The 17,026-nt window shown below is 55.1% G+C and overlaps 2 protein-coding genes across 12 annotated transcripts in view; both read left to right on the plus strand.

Moving 5' to 3' along the window:
- On the plus strand, positions 727-8,994 carry CHRNG (cholinergic receptor nicotinic gamma subunit). Of its 3 annotated transcripts, XM_003133731.3 has the most exons (12): positions 727-1,426; positions 1,626-1,765; positions 1,998-2,042; positions 2,230-2,339; positions 2,911-3,066; positions 4,050-4,147; positions 4,467-4,667; positions 4,842-4,956; positions 5,172-5,286; positions 6,468-6,684; positions 6,874-7,007; positions 7,286-8,994. In XM_003133731.3, exons 1-12 carry the CDS (start codon positions 1,372-1,374, stop codon positions 7,457-7,459), a joined length of 1,560 nt encoding a protein of 519 aa, XP_003133779.1. In that variant the 5' UTR covers positions 727-1,371; the 3' UTR covers positions 7,460-8,994. The 3 variants fall into 3 exon arrangements, with proteins under 3 accessions (XP_003133779.1, XP_020930489.1, XP_020930490.1); XM_021074830.1 differs by lacking the exons at positions 6,468-6,684; positions 6,874-7,007; positions 7,286-8,994 and having other exon boundaries at positions 727-1,765; positions 4,467-4,956; positions 5,172-5,538; XM_021074831.1 differs by lacking the exons at positions 6,468-6,684; positions 6,874-7,007; positions 7,286-8,994 and having other exon boundaries at positions 727-1,765; positions 2,233-2,339; positions 4,467-4,956; positions 5,172-5,538.
- The window catches only part of EIF4E2 (eukaryotic translation initiation factor 4E family member 2), a 32,571-nt gene continuing 24,657 nt past the window's right edge, over positions 9,113-17,026 (plus strand). For 4 of the 9 annotated variants that reach the window (XR_001301674.2, XM_005672277.3, XM_005672278.3 and 1 more), the window contains exon 1: positions 9,272-9,394. Coding sequence is in view for 8 of the 9 variants with exons in the window: in XM_005672277.3 (XP_005672334.1) it covers positions 9,375-9,394 (20 nt within the window). In the remaining variant the exon portion in view is untranslated. 9 annotated transcript variants of the gene reach the window in all.

Genomic DNA, 17,026 nt, shown 5'->3' on the forward strand with positions numbered 1-17,026 from the left:
GCTGTGGCTGTGGTGTAGGCTGGCAGCGGAAGCTCCAATTAGACCCCTAGCCTGGGAACTTCCATATGCCAGGTGGGGGCCCTAAAAAGCAAAACAAACAAACCAACAAACAAAAAACCCTGTGATTTAAACAAGAAGTAAGGTGTCCTCTTTCTCACATGGTAAGCTGTGTCTCAGCTGCCCCACAAAGCTAGGAGGGACCCAGGCTCTGTGCCCCCTGCCCAGCCCTTCCTCCTTAGTGTCCCGGCTTTGTCTTCAGGCTGGTTGCTTCTGGTGGTTCGATGACTGTCACATCACCACGCATCACATCAAGTAGGAAAGGGGCCAGCCATTTCTGCCCCTTTTATCAGGAAGCAAAAGCTGAAGCCCCTCAGCCGACATCAACAGACACCCCATCAGCCAAGCTGTTTTCACCCGGCCACTCCATCTGCAAGGGAGCCTGGGAAACAATCATTTTGCTTTTCCAGCCTCTGGAGTAGAAGGTGGCAAAGCTGTTAGACCGCAAGTGAACACGAGAGATTTTCTCTCTTTTGCGGGCTGCACCTGTGGCATAGGGAGGTTCCCAGGCTAGGGGTCGAATTGGAGCTGCAGCTGCCGGCCGACACTACAGCCACAGCCACCTTGGATCCAAGCTGCATCTGCAGTGACCTACAGTGCAGCTCACGGCAACCGGATCCTTAACCCACGGAGCGAGGCCAGAGATTGAACCCACGTCCTCATGGATGCTAGTTGGGTTCATAACCCATGGAGCCACACCAGGAACTCCCAACCCTCCCCGTTTCAAGCTCACCAGGCCCCAGTCCCATGCCTCAGAGAATGGGGGGACACTGACCTGGTGCCCTCATTTGTGTTAAGGTGTCGTTGCCTGGGGGACAGAGCTGGTCTCTCCCGTGGGCACTTGGCCTTCAGCGTCTCAGCCTGGTGGAGTCACCATGGAGATGTCAGGCTGGTGGGACATGTTTGGGACGAAACCTGCTTACCCATCAGCTGTCACACAAACACATCCCCCAAATTCTGACCCTGGTCAAGGCCCCTCCTCAGCACCCTGCCTTCTCTCCCCACCCATCTGTCCCTGGCTGGTGTCCTCGGCCCCCAGCTGGAACATGGATGGAGCCTGAGCGTGGGGACAGATGCTGGACCGTCTCCGTTGGGGCAGACGGGGCCCCTCGGTCCTCCCCAGTCTGGGTAACCTGACCCTGGCATTGTGTCCATCCTGGAACAGCTGACGGCTCTGTGGTCAGACAGCTGGTGGGGCCAGGCTGGCTGGGGTGGGAGTGTGGGCTGTTACATGAGACCCAGAGCCTGCATCTCTCTAGCCCAGGCCGGGGGAGCTGCAGTCCCACTGCTGTCACTGCCGAAAGCTGCGGCGCCATGCACGGGGGCCAGAGGCTGCTACTCCTCCTGCCACTGCTGGCTGTCTGCCTGGGTGTGGACCCTGGGGGGTGCAGGGCCTGGAGTGTCCAGGAGCCGGGGTGCAAGGCCTCAGGGGACGGAGGGTCTGGAGGGTTACTGGAGCCCGATTGCCACCCCCAGCTCCCTGCTTCTCCAAGTCACACCCTCCTGCGGCCTCCCTCTCCTTCGGCCCCAGAGCCCCTGCACCCCCCACTCACCGCGGACGGTTGCAGGGGCCCAGGGCCGGAACCAGGAGGAGCGGCTGCTCGGGGACCTGATGCACAACTACAACCCCCACCTGAGGCCCGCCGAGCACGACTCGGATGTCGTCAACGTCAGCCTGAAGCTCACCCTGACCAACCTCATCTCCCTGGTGAGCACGCGATGCAGGACAGGGGCCGGGTGGGGGGTGGCACCTCCTGCCCCTGGGACCTGCTGGGGGGAGAGGGGGCTGGCCCCAGCAGCCAGGAGCAGGGAGCGCCCACAGGGGAGAGCCCGGGAGCTGGAAAACTCCCGAGGGGGCCGCCCAAAAGCTGGGGTCTCGTCGGGACTAACCTCTGGGGAGGCTAAGGGATGGGGTTTAGCCCTCCGTTCTGCACCCCCAGAATGAGCGAGAGGAGGCCCTCACCACCAACGTCTGGATAGAAATGGTGAGACGCCACCCTGCCGCCCTCTTTCCCTCTATCAGCCCCCACCCTGGGGTCCCGAGGCCCTTGGAGCTGCTGTTTCCCTCCAGCCTCGTCCACCCCTCCCCTCCCTCACCCCACCCAACCCCAGGCTCCCGTTCCTGGGGGTGGGATGGTGCAGCAGGGGCCTGGCCACCCCCTTCCCCTGCAGCAGTGGTGTGACTACCGCCTGCGCTGGGACCCAAGCGACTACGAAGGCCTGTGGATCCTGAGGGTACCGTCTGCCATGGTGTGGCGGCCTGACGTCGTGCTGGAGAACAAGTGAGGACGGCGTGCAGGCAGGGTGGGGGGACAAAGGACACAAGGGCAGAGCCCAGCAGGACAAGGGGGCTCTGGGAAAAAGAGACAGGTGAACAGAGGGTGCAGCCTGGGGACCCCACGGGGACAGGTGATGAGGGTAGGGCCCAGGGCCAGCAGACCTGATTCCAGACCTGGCTCCAGCACCTCCCACCTGGGCCACCCGGGTGGGTGGCTCTTCCTCTACCATGGGGACAAGGACAGCTCCTACAGAAGTTGTGTCAGGAGTCAACAGGACAGGCTCGCTAGGGCTGCCAATGGCCTGGCAGCTTAGCTGGTGTGTCGCTCACTGTTAGGACATGAAGAGAGTAGGGGAACGCAGTAGTGATTAGGAGGTGGGGCCGAGGGACCCTAGTGGGGTGGGTGTGGCAGGGAGGTTCCTGTGGGGCCAGGAGGGGACTGGGCAGGGGCGGGGGAGGGCTGCTGCCCCCAGGCTCCATCCACTTGGGGCGGAGGGCTGGTCTGGGCACAGGTCTTGGCCAGGCAGGGATCATCAGGTATGAGCCCCCCGCCTCGTGGCCTGGTCTGTACGCAGCGTGGACGGCGTGTTCGAGGTGGCCCTCTACTGCAACGTGCTCGTGTCCCCCGATGGCTGCGTCTACTGGCTGCCGCCCGCCATCTTCCGCTCCTCCTGCCCCGTCTCTGTCACCTACTTCCCCTTCGACTGGCAGAACTGCTCCCTCATCTTCCAGTGAGGCCACTGACGGGGGTGGGGATTTGGGGAGCCGCTCCAAGAGGGGCCCTGGAGGGGGAGGGGACATGGGGCTTCCAGCCAGGGGCATGACTCCACTTCCCTGGGGCCTCTGTGCCTGACTCGGGCCCAGACACCCCAAGACACCCATGTCCCTGCCTGCTAAGGCCCAGGCTCCTCGCTCACCCTCCTTCACTGCCTTAGTTTCCCTGCCTGTGCCCCAAAGAGGGACTATGAGGGCGGGGGTGGGCGGGCAAGAAGGCCCACACACGTCCATGACACGCATGCTCACACAGGCTGCACCCTCCAGCCCCGCGGAGGAGGGGGGCGCTGCCTCAGTGTCTTCATCCACTAATGAGTTCCTGTGGTGCAGAGGAAACAAACCCTAGTAACCATGAGGTTGCAGGTTCGATCCCTGGCCTTGCTCGTGGGTTAAGGATCTGGTGTTGCCGTGAGCTGTGCTGTAGGTCAATGATGCGGCTGGGGATTTCGTGTTGCTGTGGATGTGGTGTAGGCCAGTGGCTATAGCTCCGATATGACCCCTAGCCTGGAAACCTCCGTATGCCACAGGTGTGACCCTTAAAAAAAAAAGGGAGAAAGAGGGACTGTGTGAGGGTTTCCCCATATTTTACAGGGACGGTCTTTTTCACAAGGACACCTGGCAGGGAGACCCTCCTGGGCAAACCAGAGAGGTGCAGGGTCTCACCAAGGTCCCTGGTCCCTGTTCTCCCCCAGAAACAGCGGGATCCTGGAACATTTGGCCACCAGGGGGCGCACTGGGCAGCAGCCTCCTGGCCCTTCAACTCCAAGAGCCCAACTCCCTGCCCTGTCACATCCCGCCAGGATTTTCTGACCTCAGAAATTCTTGGCTGCGCTTTTGGAGGCAAAACGGCCCACATTTGCCCTCAGGTGACCATCTGTGTGACACCGTGGGTGGGTCTACACCCGCTCAAATTTATCCTCTTTCCCTCCCCGTCTCCCAGGTCCCAGACCTACAGCACCAACGAGATCAATTTGCAGCTGAGCCAAGAGGACGGTCAGACCATCGAGTGGATCTTCATTGACCCCGAGGCTTTCACAGGTACCCTCCACCCAAGGCCCCTGCTGGAGCCGGCTGTGGGGCAGGGCCAGACCTGGCTCATGCCACCCTCCCATGAAACCCAAGGTGAAAACCACACCCAACCATAAAATACATCTATTCAAAGGCCCAGCAAAGTTCTGATTTCCCCCAGGATAATTCGCCCAGTTTCGGCAGGAGGGAGATCAGGCATCCACCCGCCCCTGTTTCCACCCTTGGCTCCCCTGGGCACACGCTGGCTGCCCCGTGGCTGGGTCGCACGGACTTGGGTTTCTGTCTGCCTGTCCGCACCCCCTGTGCCCACTCAGCCTGCTGCCCACAGAAAATGGGGAGTGGGCCATCCGGCACCGGCCGGCCAAGATGCTGCTGGACGAGGCGGCGCCGGCCGAGGAGGCAGGCCACCAGAAGGTCGTCTTCTACCTGCTCATCCAGCGCAAGCCCCTCTTCTACGTCATCAACATCATCGCGCCCTGTGTCCTCATCTCCTCCGTGGCTGTCCTCATCTACTTCCTTCCCGCCAAGGGTACCCAGCGCCTGTGGGAGGGGAGCCATGGTCCTGGCCAGCGGCCCAGGGGGGAGCTGGGAGGGCAGAATGGCACCGGACCTGGGACCGGGGACATGGACTCCTTGTGGGGAGGGGGGTGCCTCACGGTGGGGAGGTGGCGATCTGCTCTGAGGGCCTCTTGGTCATGGGCAGCGGGTGGCCAGAAGTGTACTGTTGCCATCAACGTGCTCCTGGCCCAGACCGTCTTCCTCTTCCTTGTGGCCAAGAAGGTGCCCGAGACCTCGCAGGCAGTGCCACTCATCAGCAAGTAAGGCTGGTCCTGGAGCCTGTGCCCACCTCCTCCCCTCCCCTCCCCTCTCAGGAAGGCAGGGCACCGCCCTTCTGCCACCCCTCCCATCCCCCTCCATGCCAGCCCCTCACCCCAAGGGATGGGGGCATCAGCCGCTCGGGTGCGGGTGGTGCCTGGGGATGGAGTGCTCCCTGAAGGGCGAGCCCCGCCTCCTGCCCCCTCCACCCCGGCAGGTACCTGACCTTCCTCCTGGTCGTGACCATCCTCATTGTCGTGAATGCTGTGGTCGTGCTCAACGTATCTCTGCGCTCCCCCCACACACACTCCATGGCCGGAGGGGTCCGCAAGGCAAGCTGCCCAACCCCCACGCCCGCACCCTCCTGCCCAGTCCACTCGCCTCCCCCTGCACGCCTGTGCCCTGCGTGTTCCTCCCCTACCGCACTCAGCAGCAAACCTGCCCCTCGTGCGTCTTGAAGCACGTGCCCAAATGGATGAATAACAATGAGTGCTTGGGGGTTAAGAACCCGACTGGTGTCCCTGAGGATGCAGGTTCCATCCCTGGCGTCACTCGGCAGTTAAGACTCCAGCATTGCCACAAGATGCAGCTTGGATCCTGTGTTGCTGTGGCTGTGGTGTAGGCCGGCAGCTGCAGCTCCAATTCGACACCTAGCCTGGGAACTTCCATATGCTGCAGGTGGAGTCCTAAACAAAAACATTTTTTAAATTAAAAAAAAAAGAATAATGCTTACTATGGGGCAGGTATATTACATGTACTAACTTTTTTTTGAGGGCCGAGCCTGAGGCACATGGAAGTTCCCAGACTAGGAGCTGCAGCTGCCGGCTTACGCCACAGCCACAGCAACGCTAGATCCAAGCCGCGTCTTTGACCTACACCACAGCCCACATCGACACAGGATCCTTAAGCCACTGAGCGAGGGCGGGGATTGAGTTCATATCCTCATGGATACTAGTCAGATTCTTAACCCACTAAGCCACAAAGGGAACTCCAATATACTAACTTATTTAATGTCCATAAAATCCCTCCAAAGAGGGTAGTAGTATCACCTACAGTTTACACAGGAGGAAACTGAGGCACAGAGAGGTGAGATAGCTTACCCAAGGTCGTACGCCCAGACAGTGGCGGAGGCAGGATTCTGCCCAGCAGTTTGCCTCCAGTGCTGGTGTGATCTGTGGCCCATCGGGTAGCAGTCAGCTGAGACCCTTGTCACAAATGCAGATTTCCGGGCCCACCCTGGCATCTGGCATCCTGGGCCAGAATAGCAGGGGTAGAGCCCAGGAACCTGTGTTTGTGACAAGTGCCTTGGTGATTCTGCTGTGCACAAAAGTCTGGGCCCTGGGCTCAGTGTCTGGCACAGAACAGGCAAGTGACCCACCTTGCCTGACATGCTGCCTCTGGCCCCCCAGCTCACGAGCCCTCTGTGCCCTTCTGCTCTGAAGCCCAGCCCAGCTGCCAAACGCCCAGGTCTGCTGGCTGCAAAGCTACATCACCCCCAGCATCTCCCCTCCAGGTGTTCCTGCGGCTCCTGCCCCAGCTGTTGCGGATGCACGTCCGCCCACTGGCCCCAGCGGCTGTGCAGGACCCCCGGCCCCGGCTATGGAATGGCTCCTCCTCAGGATGGTCCATCCCAGCTTGGGAGGAGGTGGCCCTGTGCCTGCCCCGCAGTGAGCTCCTCTTCCGGCAGCACCAGCGCAATGGGCTGGTGAGGGCAGCGCTGGAGAAGCTAGGTGAGGCGGGGGTGGGACCCTGGGACTCCAGACGGGAAGGGCCGTCTGTTGGCTAAGGTGCCAGGCACAGCAGATGAGTGCTGGGCAGGTGTCCTGGTTGGGGAGAGAGGGGCTGGGGTCCCTAAGGAGAGGCCACTTTCTCAGACTGTTTTCCTTCATTCTTCTCCCCAATCCTCCCGCCTCCAACAGAGAAGGGCCGGGAGTCCGGGCAGAGCCAGGAGCTGTGTGGCAGCCTGAAGCAGGCCGCCCCCGCCATCCAGGCCTGCGTGGAAGCCTGCAACCTCATTGCCCGCGCCCGGCACCAGCAGAGTCACTTTGACAGTGTAAGGCAGTCTGGGCTGGGTCGGGGGCTGAGTACCTGGTGAGGGACTTGGACCTGAGATGGGGGCAGGATGAGGGGACTGGCTGTGGTAGGGCATTGAGATGGGAAAGGTAGAACTGGGACTGGGACCAGAGGACCCCTGGGAAGAAGCCAGGTTGAGGCCTGGAAGTAGGTGAGAAGGACTCAAGGAAATGAATGGAGGCTGGATGGCCAAGGGTGGCACAAGGCTCCAGCTTGGTGTCACCACTGGTCATCTCACACCCTGCCTCTCACCCTCAGGGGAACGAGGAGTGGTTCCTGGTGGGCCGAGTGCTGGACCGTGTCTGCTTCCTTGTCATGCTCTCGCTCTTTGTCTGTGGCACTGCTGGCATCTTCCTCATGGCCCACTACAACCGGGTGCCCGCCCTGCCATTCCCCGGAGACCCCCGCCCCTACCTGCCCTCCCCTGACTGAGCCAACCAATTGCTGTTAGCCACGCAGTGTCTTGTCAGCTGTGTTCTGCTGCTGAGGTTATGAGGAGGCTCTCTGGGGAGCCCCCTTCACAGTCATATGAGCCAACAGGCCCTGAGAAAAGCTGGGGAAATAAAGCGGCAGAGCTGGAGCCCTGGAGTGGTTGGGGATGGGATGTGGGCAAAATGTGCTCGTGGGATCGGCATCCACGTGGCACTGGCTTGCTGGTCCTGTGATTCCCCTCACTTCGGCAAAGTGTCAACAACTCCCATCATTTCTGAAGCCCTAAGGACTCTGTTTTTTCCTATCCTGACTAGGCAAGGTCCTATCCTTCCAGGTCTGGCCCTCTTTTCCCTTCTATGAGTTCCCTGTAGGCTCCTGAAGGAGGGAAGTCAAGAGAGAAGTGAAGAGTAGCAGCCAATGCTCTCGTGAAAGAAAGGCAGCTGTCCACTCCAGCTGGCATCTGCCTGCTTTCTGGGTGCTGTGAGCACCCAGTACTCACCTGTACCAGTGGTCTTTCCATTCGGATGCATTTTTGGGGTCACTGATCACCAAACATTTTGTGAGTTCTAGCATCTTTTTCCATGGTTAAAGTAAGAGCTCCTCATAGCATCATGGAAAAGCAAGAGTCACTATTCCCCCGTGTTTGGCCTGGGCAAACTGGGACCCAGAGTGAGGGGCTTCCCAGACCAGTGGTGGCTAAATAAGGTTTGGAGTCCAGAATTCCCAACTCTGACCCAATCGTCAACACTCCGAGAAAGTTCGATGGCCTAGAAAACAGACACTTCCTTCTTCTCTTCTCACAGGCCAGGGCATGTATTTGCACTGGTCCCAAAGGAGGGGTCGAGCTAGGCAGGGAGGCAGGAAGGCAGGGAGGCGACCCTGACCAGTCTCCCTTTGCCCCTCTCAGGAAACATGGCCAGCTGGTCTTTCTGAGGGAGAAGACTCTGCTTTGAGAGTATAGCTGGGGCCTGAGTTCTGGTGGTGACGACTTGGGCAAGTCATTTGTGTTCCCTCAGCCTATTTCTTCATCTATAAATACGGGCACAGGTGTCAGTTCCTCTCTACCCTCATCACAAGATCAAAGGTGCAGTGAAAGTGACTAAAAAGTGTTAAAGTGTCACATAAAGACCTGATAATGGAGAGGGGAGAGGACCCCGGAAATAACCCCCTCCCCCACGTGGAGGGTTGCTGGCTTTGGGAATCAGTCACCACAAACTCATCTCATTTACTCCAGTGTGTGTGTGTGCGCGCCCGCTGTGCATCTGAAGCAGGGGCTTAGATCTGGCAGGCAACTGGAGGATGGTGGACCATCCCTGGTTCCTGTATGCCTCTTACTAGCTTAGTCACCTGGTATTGGTCCCTCAATCTCTGACTGCTTCAGAAAGCGGAGATTAGCTCTGTAGCTCCTGGCAGAAATAAGCAACGATTAACAACAGCTATCGCTTATGAGGGGCACCTGTCTACCGCCTACCACTGACGGTCCCGTTCAATCCACACGCCAACCTGAAGAGGCGGATACTTTCAGTACAGGATCGCCAGTACCGTGCAGCCGCCCTGGGGGTGGAGTCGGGATCTGTACCAAAGCCATGGGTCCAGAGCCTGCGCCGCCGCCGACTCGGCGCTGTATTTCTCCGAACCTGCCCGGAGAAGGGCTCAGGACGCGCTCCCCTGGGCAGGGCGGGCGGCGGCAACCCAACAGAAACACAGCTCAGGCCCGCAGGCCGCCGGGTCCCCCAAACCCAGCGCCGCGGCGCAGCGGCCGGGGGCCGGCGTCCTGGGATACGCGCTCCCACCTGGCCGGCGCAAAGACGTTCCGCCGCGTCCCGCGCAACCGGAAGTGGCCGGACCCGAGGCGGAGGGACCTGGCGGAGCGGAAGTCACTCCGTGAGGCAGTGGCGACGGCGGCGGCGAGAGGATGAACAACAAGTTCGACGCGTGAGTGCCGCGTGGCCGACCCCCGGGGCCCCTTCCCCCAACCGCTCCCCGCGCCCGCCCCCGCCGGGACCGCGGCAGGCGCAAACTGCGGCACCGGCTCCCCTCCCTCGCTGGGGCTGCGGGCTGGCCCGGCCTGCGCGGCCGGCGGGGAAAGGGGGTTTGGGGACGTGGGATGCCGGGGTGTCGGGGGGTCCCAGGGTCATACGGACCGAGGACGACGTGCGGGGCGGGGGGGGGGAGGAGGTGGCCGTGCCGCCCGGAAGGGGATTTTTGGACGCCCAGCGCGGCGGGTGCAGGTTGCCCGCGGCGTGGAGGGGCGGAGACCTCGGTGGTTTGGGTGTTTCCGCAGCCTGTCTCCCTTGGCTCTGAATCCAGCTTTCCGCACACACTCACGGTGGCCTAGCGAGGTCCCGTCTCCTGTCTGTGTTCTCACTTGCAAAGTGGGCACGGTAACAGAGCCCATGTGGGAGAGTTGCAAAGATGCGGTGAGGTAATGTGGCTGCCGCGCTCAGCGCAGTGGCTGCTCAGTTACGGAATTCTCCTCGTCTTGCTGAGACTCCTTCCTGCTTCCTTTCTCCTCCCCCTCCTTTCCCCGTCTTCCAACACACTCCAAACAAGGGCGCCTCAGTTTCTTGCCCAGCGAGTTCACTTGTTTTTACCCTTCCTTTGCAGCTCTGTGCATATCTCATACGATTTCTAGTTCCAGCATCAAATAATTTGGAGGCGCAGGAAGGAAATGCAGTTATTTTTGCATATTTTCCTCCAGCGATTGTTATCACGGGATAGATTATGTTCTTAGCTGTCTTTTAATCGGCTAGTAACTCTATCTTCTCTTCCCAAGACCTAGATTTCCAGTCCCAGACCCACCAGTCACCAGTTATTTGACGGCAGAAAAGTTACCCGGTTTCTGAGCCACTGTTACCCAAACCACATTAGTGGTTAGTGCCCTGTTGCCACACTGAATGTGATATGGATCAGATCACATCCAGCCGTGCTTAAGGTACTTTGTAAACTGACAGGGAGATATAAATGTAAACTGAAATTACTCTTAGTTGAGGTTGCCACTCACTGTTGCTGATGGGAAATTTTGAGTTTTTCCAGTACAGTGAGTGCTGGTGGATAATTCAGAGGTCCTGGATTCCAGCCCTCCTGGTAACTCTTCAGGCATGTTTCTTGGTTGCTGAGCGGACTCTTGCTGAAACAACATTCCTTTTTGATTTTTTTGGTTTTGGGGTTTATTTAAACAAACAAATGCTTGCTTGCTTGCTTGCTTGTTTAGGGCCATACCCCAGGCATAATGGAAGTTCCCAGGCTAGGGGTCAAATTGGAGCTGTAGCTGCCGGCCTCCACCACAGCCACAGCAATGTGGGACCCGAGCCATGTCCATGAGCTACATCACAGTTCACGGCAATGCCAGATTCTTAACTCACTGAGCAAGGCCAGGGATCGAACCTGTGTCCTCATGGATGCTAGTCAAATTCATTTCGGCTGAGCCACAACAGGCACTCCCCCACACTCTTTTTTGGATGGGACTTGAACCCAGCCAGAACTCAGAATGGGACTTGCATCCACAATCCCCAGCTTAGCGGGGGACTCAAACCCACTTTTATTGTCTTTTTAGGGCCACACCCATGGCATATGGAGGTTCCCAGGCTAGGGTTCAAATTGGAACTGTAGCTGCTGGCCTACACCACAGCCACAGCAACACCAGATCCGAGCCATGTCTGTGACCTACACCACAGTTCACAGGAAGGCCAGATCCATAACCCACTGAGTGAGGCCAGGAATTGAACCTGCATCCTCATGGATGCTAGTCAGATTCATTTCTGACGAGCAACAACAGGAACTCCTCAAACCCACTTTTAATTGAAACCACTCACCTGGTGTCAGGACATACTGAAGCTCAGGTCAAGAGGCAAAATGATAGACAAGGGTGATTTATTACCACCGGATGCTTGTGAGAGAGAAGCGGGCAGGCCAGGGAGTGCAGTCCCAAAGGAAAGAGGGCTCTGTTTTTATAATCAAAAGAAAAAGTGGGTCCTCATTTTTGGATAGATGTCAAGGATCACATCATTAAATCCTCCTCTGGCCCTCTGTGGTCTAACCAGAACTGTTCCCACCGTGGCTCAGCAGGTTACCAACCCAACTAGTATCCATGAGGATGCGGGTTGGATCCCTGGCCCTGCTCAGCAGGTTAAGGATCTGGTGTTGCTGTGAGCTGTGGTGTAGGTCACAGACGTAGCTCAGATCCCGAGTTGCTGTGGCTGTGACCTGCAGCTGCAGCTCCAATTTGATGCCTGGCCTGGGAACGTCCATATTCCACAGATGGGTCCCTAAAAAGCAAAAAAAAAAGAAGAAAAATGGCAATAACGGCTTCCACATGCGTTGCTACTTTTCGTATATTATTTCTGTGTCTGCTAACAACCCTCTAAAGCAGATTTTGTTAACCTCCTTTATAGATAAGGAAAACGAGACTCTCTGAGATTAAATAACTTGCCTGCAACAAGAAGGGCCATATGGTGGGATTCAAACTCAGGTTTGTTTAATGTTGGTTCAAGTACCTCTTGACGAAAACTAACTTTGATCGTTTTTAATTAGTTTTAGTTATTAGCTATTTGTATGCTGAGCCAGATTTTTAAAATATCTGTTTTCTAGCTCTGCAGGAAGCAAAACTGTCTTCCATTTAATTAGCACCTGAGAACAACACCCCTGCCCTTAGTTTTGTTTTTGTTGTTTTTGGTTTTTATGCGAAAGAGTGCAGTTTTTAGGCTACTGCCTTGTATTTGGCCTCTGCACCCTTCACCACATGGCTCCTAAGGATGTGTTCCAGTTTGCCAGAATCCTGATCCAGTGCCTGGATTGAGTACTGTAGTCTAATCCGGTGGGTTTAGATTAAAGATGAGCTCTAGGCTCCCTTTTTGTGAGACTTTCCAGCTTCGTAACCTAAATGCCCCCCCACCCCCAGTCCTGAGCTCCCACTGGCCTTGATCCTGTTCATATGCAGAACCCCAAGAAGCCTTCACTGTACTTCAGTCCCTAAGGTATTGAGCTGGGTTTTTAAATTTAGATGCCATATTTGATTTCGTACCTGTTCTTTCTCCATTAGCTTTGGCTCATCTTTTTCTTCCTTTTTAAACATTTTTTTGGCCTTGTTTGTCGCATGTGGGAGTTCCTGGGCCAGGCATTGAACCCCAGCCACAGTAGTGACAATGCTGAATCCTTAACCACTAGGCCACCGAGGAACTCCAAGCTTTGGCTCATTCTTAACTGTTGTCTGAACAACTTGTTTGATGCGCATCCTCTTCTGCCTTGTGCTGCTTTGATTTTAGAAGTCCATTCGGAGTTCCCATCGTGGCGCAGAGGTTAATGAATCCGACTAGGAACCATGAGGTTGCGGGTTCGGCCCCTGCCCTTGCTCAGTGGGTTAAGGATCTGGCGTTGCCGTGAGCTGTGGTGTGGGTTGCAGACGCGGCTCGGATCCCGAGTTGCTGTGGCTCTGGCGTAGGCCTGTGGCTACAGCTCCGATTCGACCCCTAGCCTGGGAACCTCCATATGCCGCGGGAGCGGCCCAAGAAATAGCAAAAAGACTAAATAAATAAATAAATAAATAATTAAAAAAAAAGAAGTCTATTCACTAAACATGTGTGATTTCTCCCACTGCCTGATGCTGGACGTGTAAAGATGGATTAGACCACGTTCCTACCTGCAGTGAATTGTCTAGTCAGAGTACGGGGGTATACCTGGTGAGCTCATTAGGTGCCACTCAGTCTGGACAGCCTTAGATACTAATTGCTGCCTGAGGCTGTGGAGCACTGATTTTTCCCTGTGGATTTTATCATTGCTCTCATCCAGCCTCAAGCTGGGAGGAATGGCCTCCGGAAGATAGGATGCAAATGACTTGCCCTAAGTATAGACTCGGTGTAGAGTGGTTGCTTAGCTCCCCTCTCAAGAAATAGCAGCATAAGATGAAGATCCATTGGGGTTTGCATTTACTATCTTAGGAATCGTAGGAGGGAGTTGGGAGATGGGGTCTAGAGAATCACAATAGCATTCTTTCTTGTCTGGCAAAATTGTTTTTCTTTCTTTTTTTTTCTGTTAATGGTGGTTTATCTCAAAAGCAATAAAAAGAAAGGAAGACACATGCTTTCCTTGTGACTGACAGAAGGCGAGATGCTAGGTGATGTGCCCTCCTCAGCCGGGGTGAAGAGGAGCGGACCCCAGCGGATATGGTGGGGGGTTGGGAGCTGAGAAGAGAGAAGTGGTTTGAGCCCCTGGGGTCCACCCTAAAGAAGAGAATTAGCTGTTTGGGGCCTAAGCAGTAGAAAAACTCATGAGATGTTTGCAATCAGGGGACCAAAAAAACTGGCCATGAGCATCGCTGGGACAAGTACAGGCATTTATGTGGGGATGCTCTGAAGAGGGGCTCCCAACTCAGAGAGATGGGGAAATATTTTCAGGACAGGGTGGCTTTTAGTCTGCGTCTTAGAGGACAGGTTAAGTGGGCAAGAGGAGCTGTCTGAGGAGAGACAGGTGACAGCATAGCAGGGTGAGGTCGGGACTGCAGGTGGTCAATAATCACTGGAGGTGTTCTCTGGTCTCTGATACACACCGTGTGCTTCTGAAGGTTGGGGACCTGCTTGCTGGACAGGCTCCTTCCGAGAAGGAGACCTGCCCAGCTCAAGTTTCATAAAGGGGAAGGGGTGTCGTGAGCACCATTAGGTAGGCCTCCCAGGAGGCAGGGAGGCTGCTCTCGGCCCTGGAGATGGCAGCATCACAAGCAGAACCCTCCTCCTTCCTCCCCACTCTGCCCATCTGCTCCCTGCCCTTCACCCCTACCGGCTTTCTCTGCCTTTGCGTGTTGTCTTTATTTTCTCAGGGCTTTTCTTATATGAGACTTAGATGAGTGCCTCAGCTCCTGAATCGGTGTGATCTTTCATGTCCTGGATGAACAATTGAGGGAGGAATCGACTCATAATTTTGAGCAAGACCCTGAGCCATTGGTTATTGGCCAGGCTGGGCTACCCTTTGGCCAGGAGCCCTTCATAGGCATGTCTTGGCCTGGGTAAGGATGGCAGTGGTCTCGGTGCGTGACCTCCAGAGTGTGTCCTACACCAAGGGCAGTGAAGTGGGCAGAGCAGACGTCCCAGCAGGCGCCCAGCTCATCCATTTGGACATTGGAGCACTTTTTTATGCAGTAGGCACTTGGGATTCGTGGGCAGACAGACAAAGGGCCGGGTACTTTGCACCAGACGCTTCTGCATCCCCGTGTGGCGATGCAGGCAAACCTGCTTTCACTGCCCTTCACAGATACTGCATTTTTTTTCAAAAATTGAAGGTTTATAGAAATCCCATGTTATTGGATGATCATTAGCATTTTTTATCGATAAAGGATTTTTTTAATTAAAATACGTCCTTTTTTTTTTTTTTTTTTTTTTTTTTTTTTTTTTGTCTTTTTGCCTCTTTTTGTCTGTTGTTGTTGTTGTTGCTGTTGTTGCTATTTCTTGGGCCGCTCCCGCGGCATATGGGGGTTCCCAGGCTAGGGGCTGAATCGGAGCTGTAGCCACCGGCCTACGCCAGAGCCACAGCAACGCGGGATCCGAGCCGCGTCTGCGACCTACACCACAGCTCACGGCAACGCCGGATCGTTAACCCACTGAGCAAGGGCAGGGACCGAACCCGCGACCTCATGGTTCCTAGTCGGATTCGTTAACCACTGCGCCACGACGGGAACTCCAAAATACGTCCTTTTTTTTAAAACATATTGTTTTATTGCGCTCTTATTAGACTGCAGTGTAGTGTAAACATACTGTGTGTACTGGGAAACCAAAAAAAATGCGACTTGATTTATTGTGATAATTTGCTTTATTGCAGTGACATGGAACCAAATCCACAATATCTCCGAGATATTCCCATATCTCAATTATAGTTTGACCGTTTCTAGCACATTTTCTTAGAATTGCCAAATTCGATTTGACTGGGTAGGGTCAAAATGGTGATTTCAGAGAAGATCCATGTAAGTTAATGATCCAGCTCTAAACTAAACAGCATTCATACTATCCTTGTGAATTCACCTTCCATTTATCTTTTGGTCTAAATCCAGTGAACTTGAGGTTCACTGAACGCCTTAGTATTTTGTTTTCGGGGGCGGCACGTTATGCTCAGAGACTGAGATTTTCTTTGCCAATAATTTAACACAGATTCACTGTGAGAATTACACAGTAGTTTCACAAGCCAAGTGTGCAGATGTGTACTATTAAACCGGTAAATAGCATAACATACTCCACACCAGCGATAGATTACTCATACTGTCATTTTAGCAAGAGGAGATGAATAAAGCCCAGATTTTGTTGAGGCAACCTTTGTGTGCATTGGTAATTGAATGAGACAGCTTGCCAACCAAGAGCTCAAGTCCAGCTGCCGGCTCCGAAATAAGTCCCTTGGTTGCTAGAGCACGAGCCTAGGAACCTAGAGCCCTGAGGTGATGGGCGGGCTGATCTCTGTGCGGCTGCCCAGACTGCTAAGGGAGTCACCTTTTCCTCAGCAGGAGTTAATGTCCCTTCTCTTCCCGAGCCTGCTGCAGGGTTTAACACCACTCCCTGCCAACCAGGGTAGCCTTGGCCACTGTGGGAGCAAGGCCTCAAGATCTTGAGAGAGCAGCATCCACAGAGAGTAGCTTTGCCCTGACGGGAAAGGTCCCCTCATCATAGTTCCTTAGGTCCTTCTTTATCTGTTTTTATTGATAAGCCCCAGCAGGGCCACTCAGCAAGTGAGCTACTAGCGCTTATCAACAACAGCAGATGAGATGACATTCTAACACACTTAATTCTTATGTCAAAGCAACTTCTGCAAAGAGTTTTTGTTCTTTGTCGTAAACAAGTGGATTAAAATATTTTCATTTCAGTTGCAAGCAGCTTTGAAATCATAGAAAACCGGCACACAGCACTGAGGATACTTTCTCTGCTCCTAAAACATGGCACCTAAAGTACATCTGACTACTTCGCGGGAGAGAAGACCTTCCTTCTTTCATTTCTTTTGCTTTTCATTCAGCATCTTCTTGTCCTATGTGCCGAAGATACCAGGATTAATAAGACACTGCCCTAAGAGCCCCTTCCATCTAGTAGGAAAAACAGATGTGGGAGGAATGGTGCCTTAGGCTGAGGGGTAGTGTTTGCACATAGCACAGATGTAGGACGGTAGGTCGCTTTGGAGGTAGGGGAAGGGAAAGAGGATGCCAGTTGGCAGGAGTCAGCTTCCGGAGGATCTTACATTCCATTGAACTTTACCCTGTATGGTGGGCATCAAAGGGAAAGGTACACTTGAGAGTTTTAAGCGTGGAAGTTAAATAATTAGATTTGCTTTGTTGTTGTCTTTTTAGGGCCACACCCACAGTACATGGAAGTTCCTGGGCTGGGGTCGAATTGGAGCTGTAGCTGCTGGCCTTCCGCCATAGCTGCAGCCACAGCAGTGCCGGTTCCAAGCTGTGTCTGTGACCTACCCTGAAGCCTACAGTAACACTGGATCCTTTACCCACTGAGCAGGACCAGGGATCAAACTCAAGTCCTCATGGATACTAGTCAGATTGGTTACTGCTGAACCACAGTGGGAACTCCTAGATTTGCATTTAGGTCAGGC

This window comes from Sus scrofa, chromosome 15, assembly GCF_000003025.6.
Source record: "Sus scrofa isolate TJ Tabasco breed Duroc chromosome 15, Sscrofa11.1, whole genome shotgun sequence".
Lineage (NCBI taxonomy): Eukaryota > Metazoa > Chordata > Mammalia > Artiodactyla > Suidae > Sus > Sus scrofa.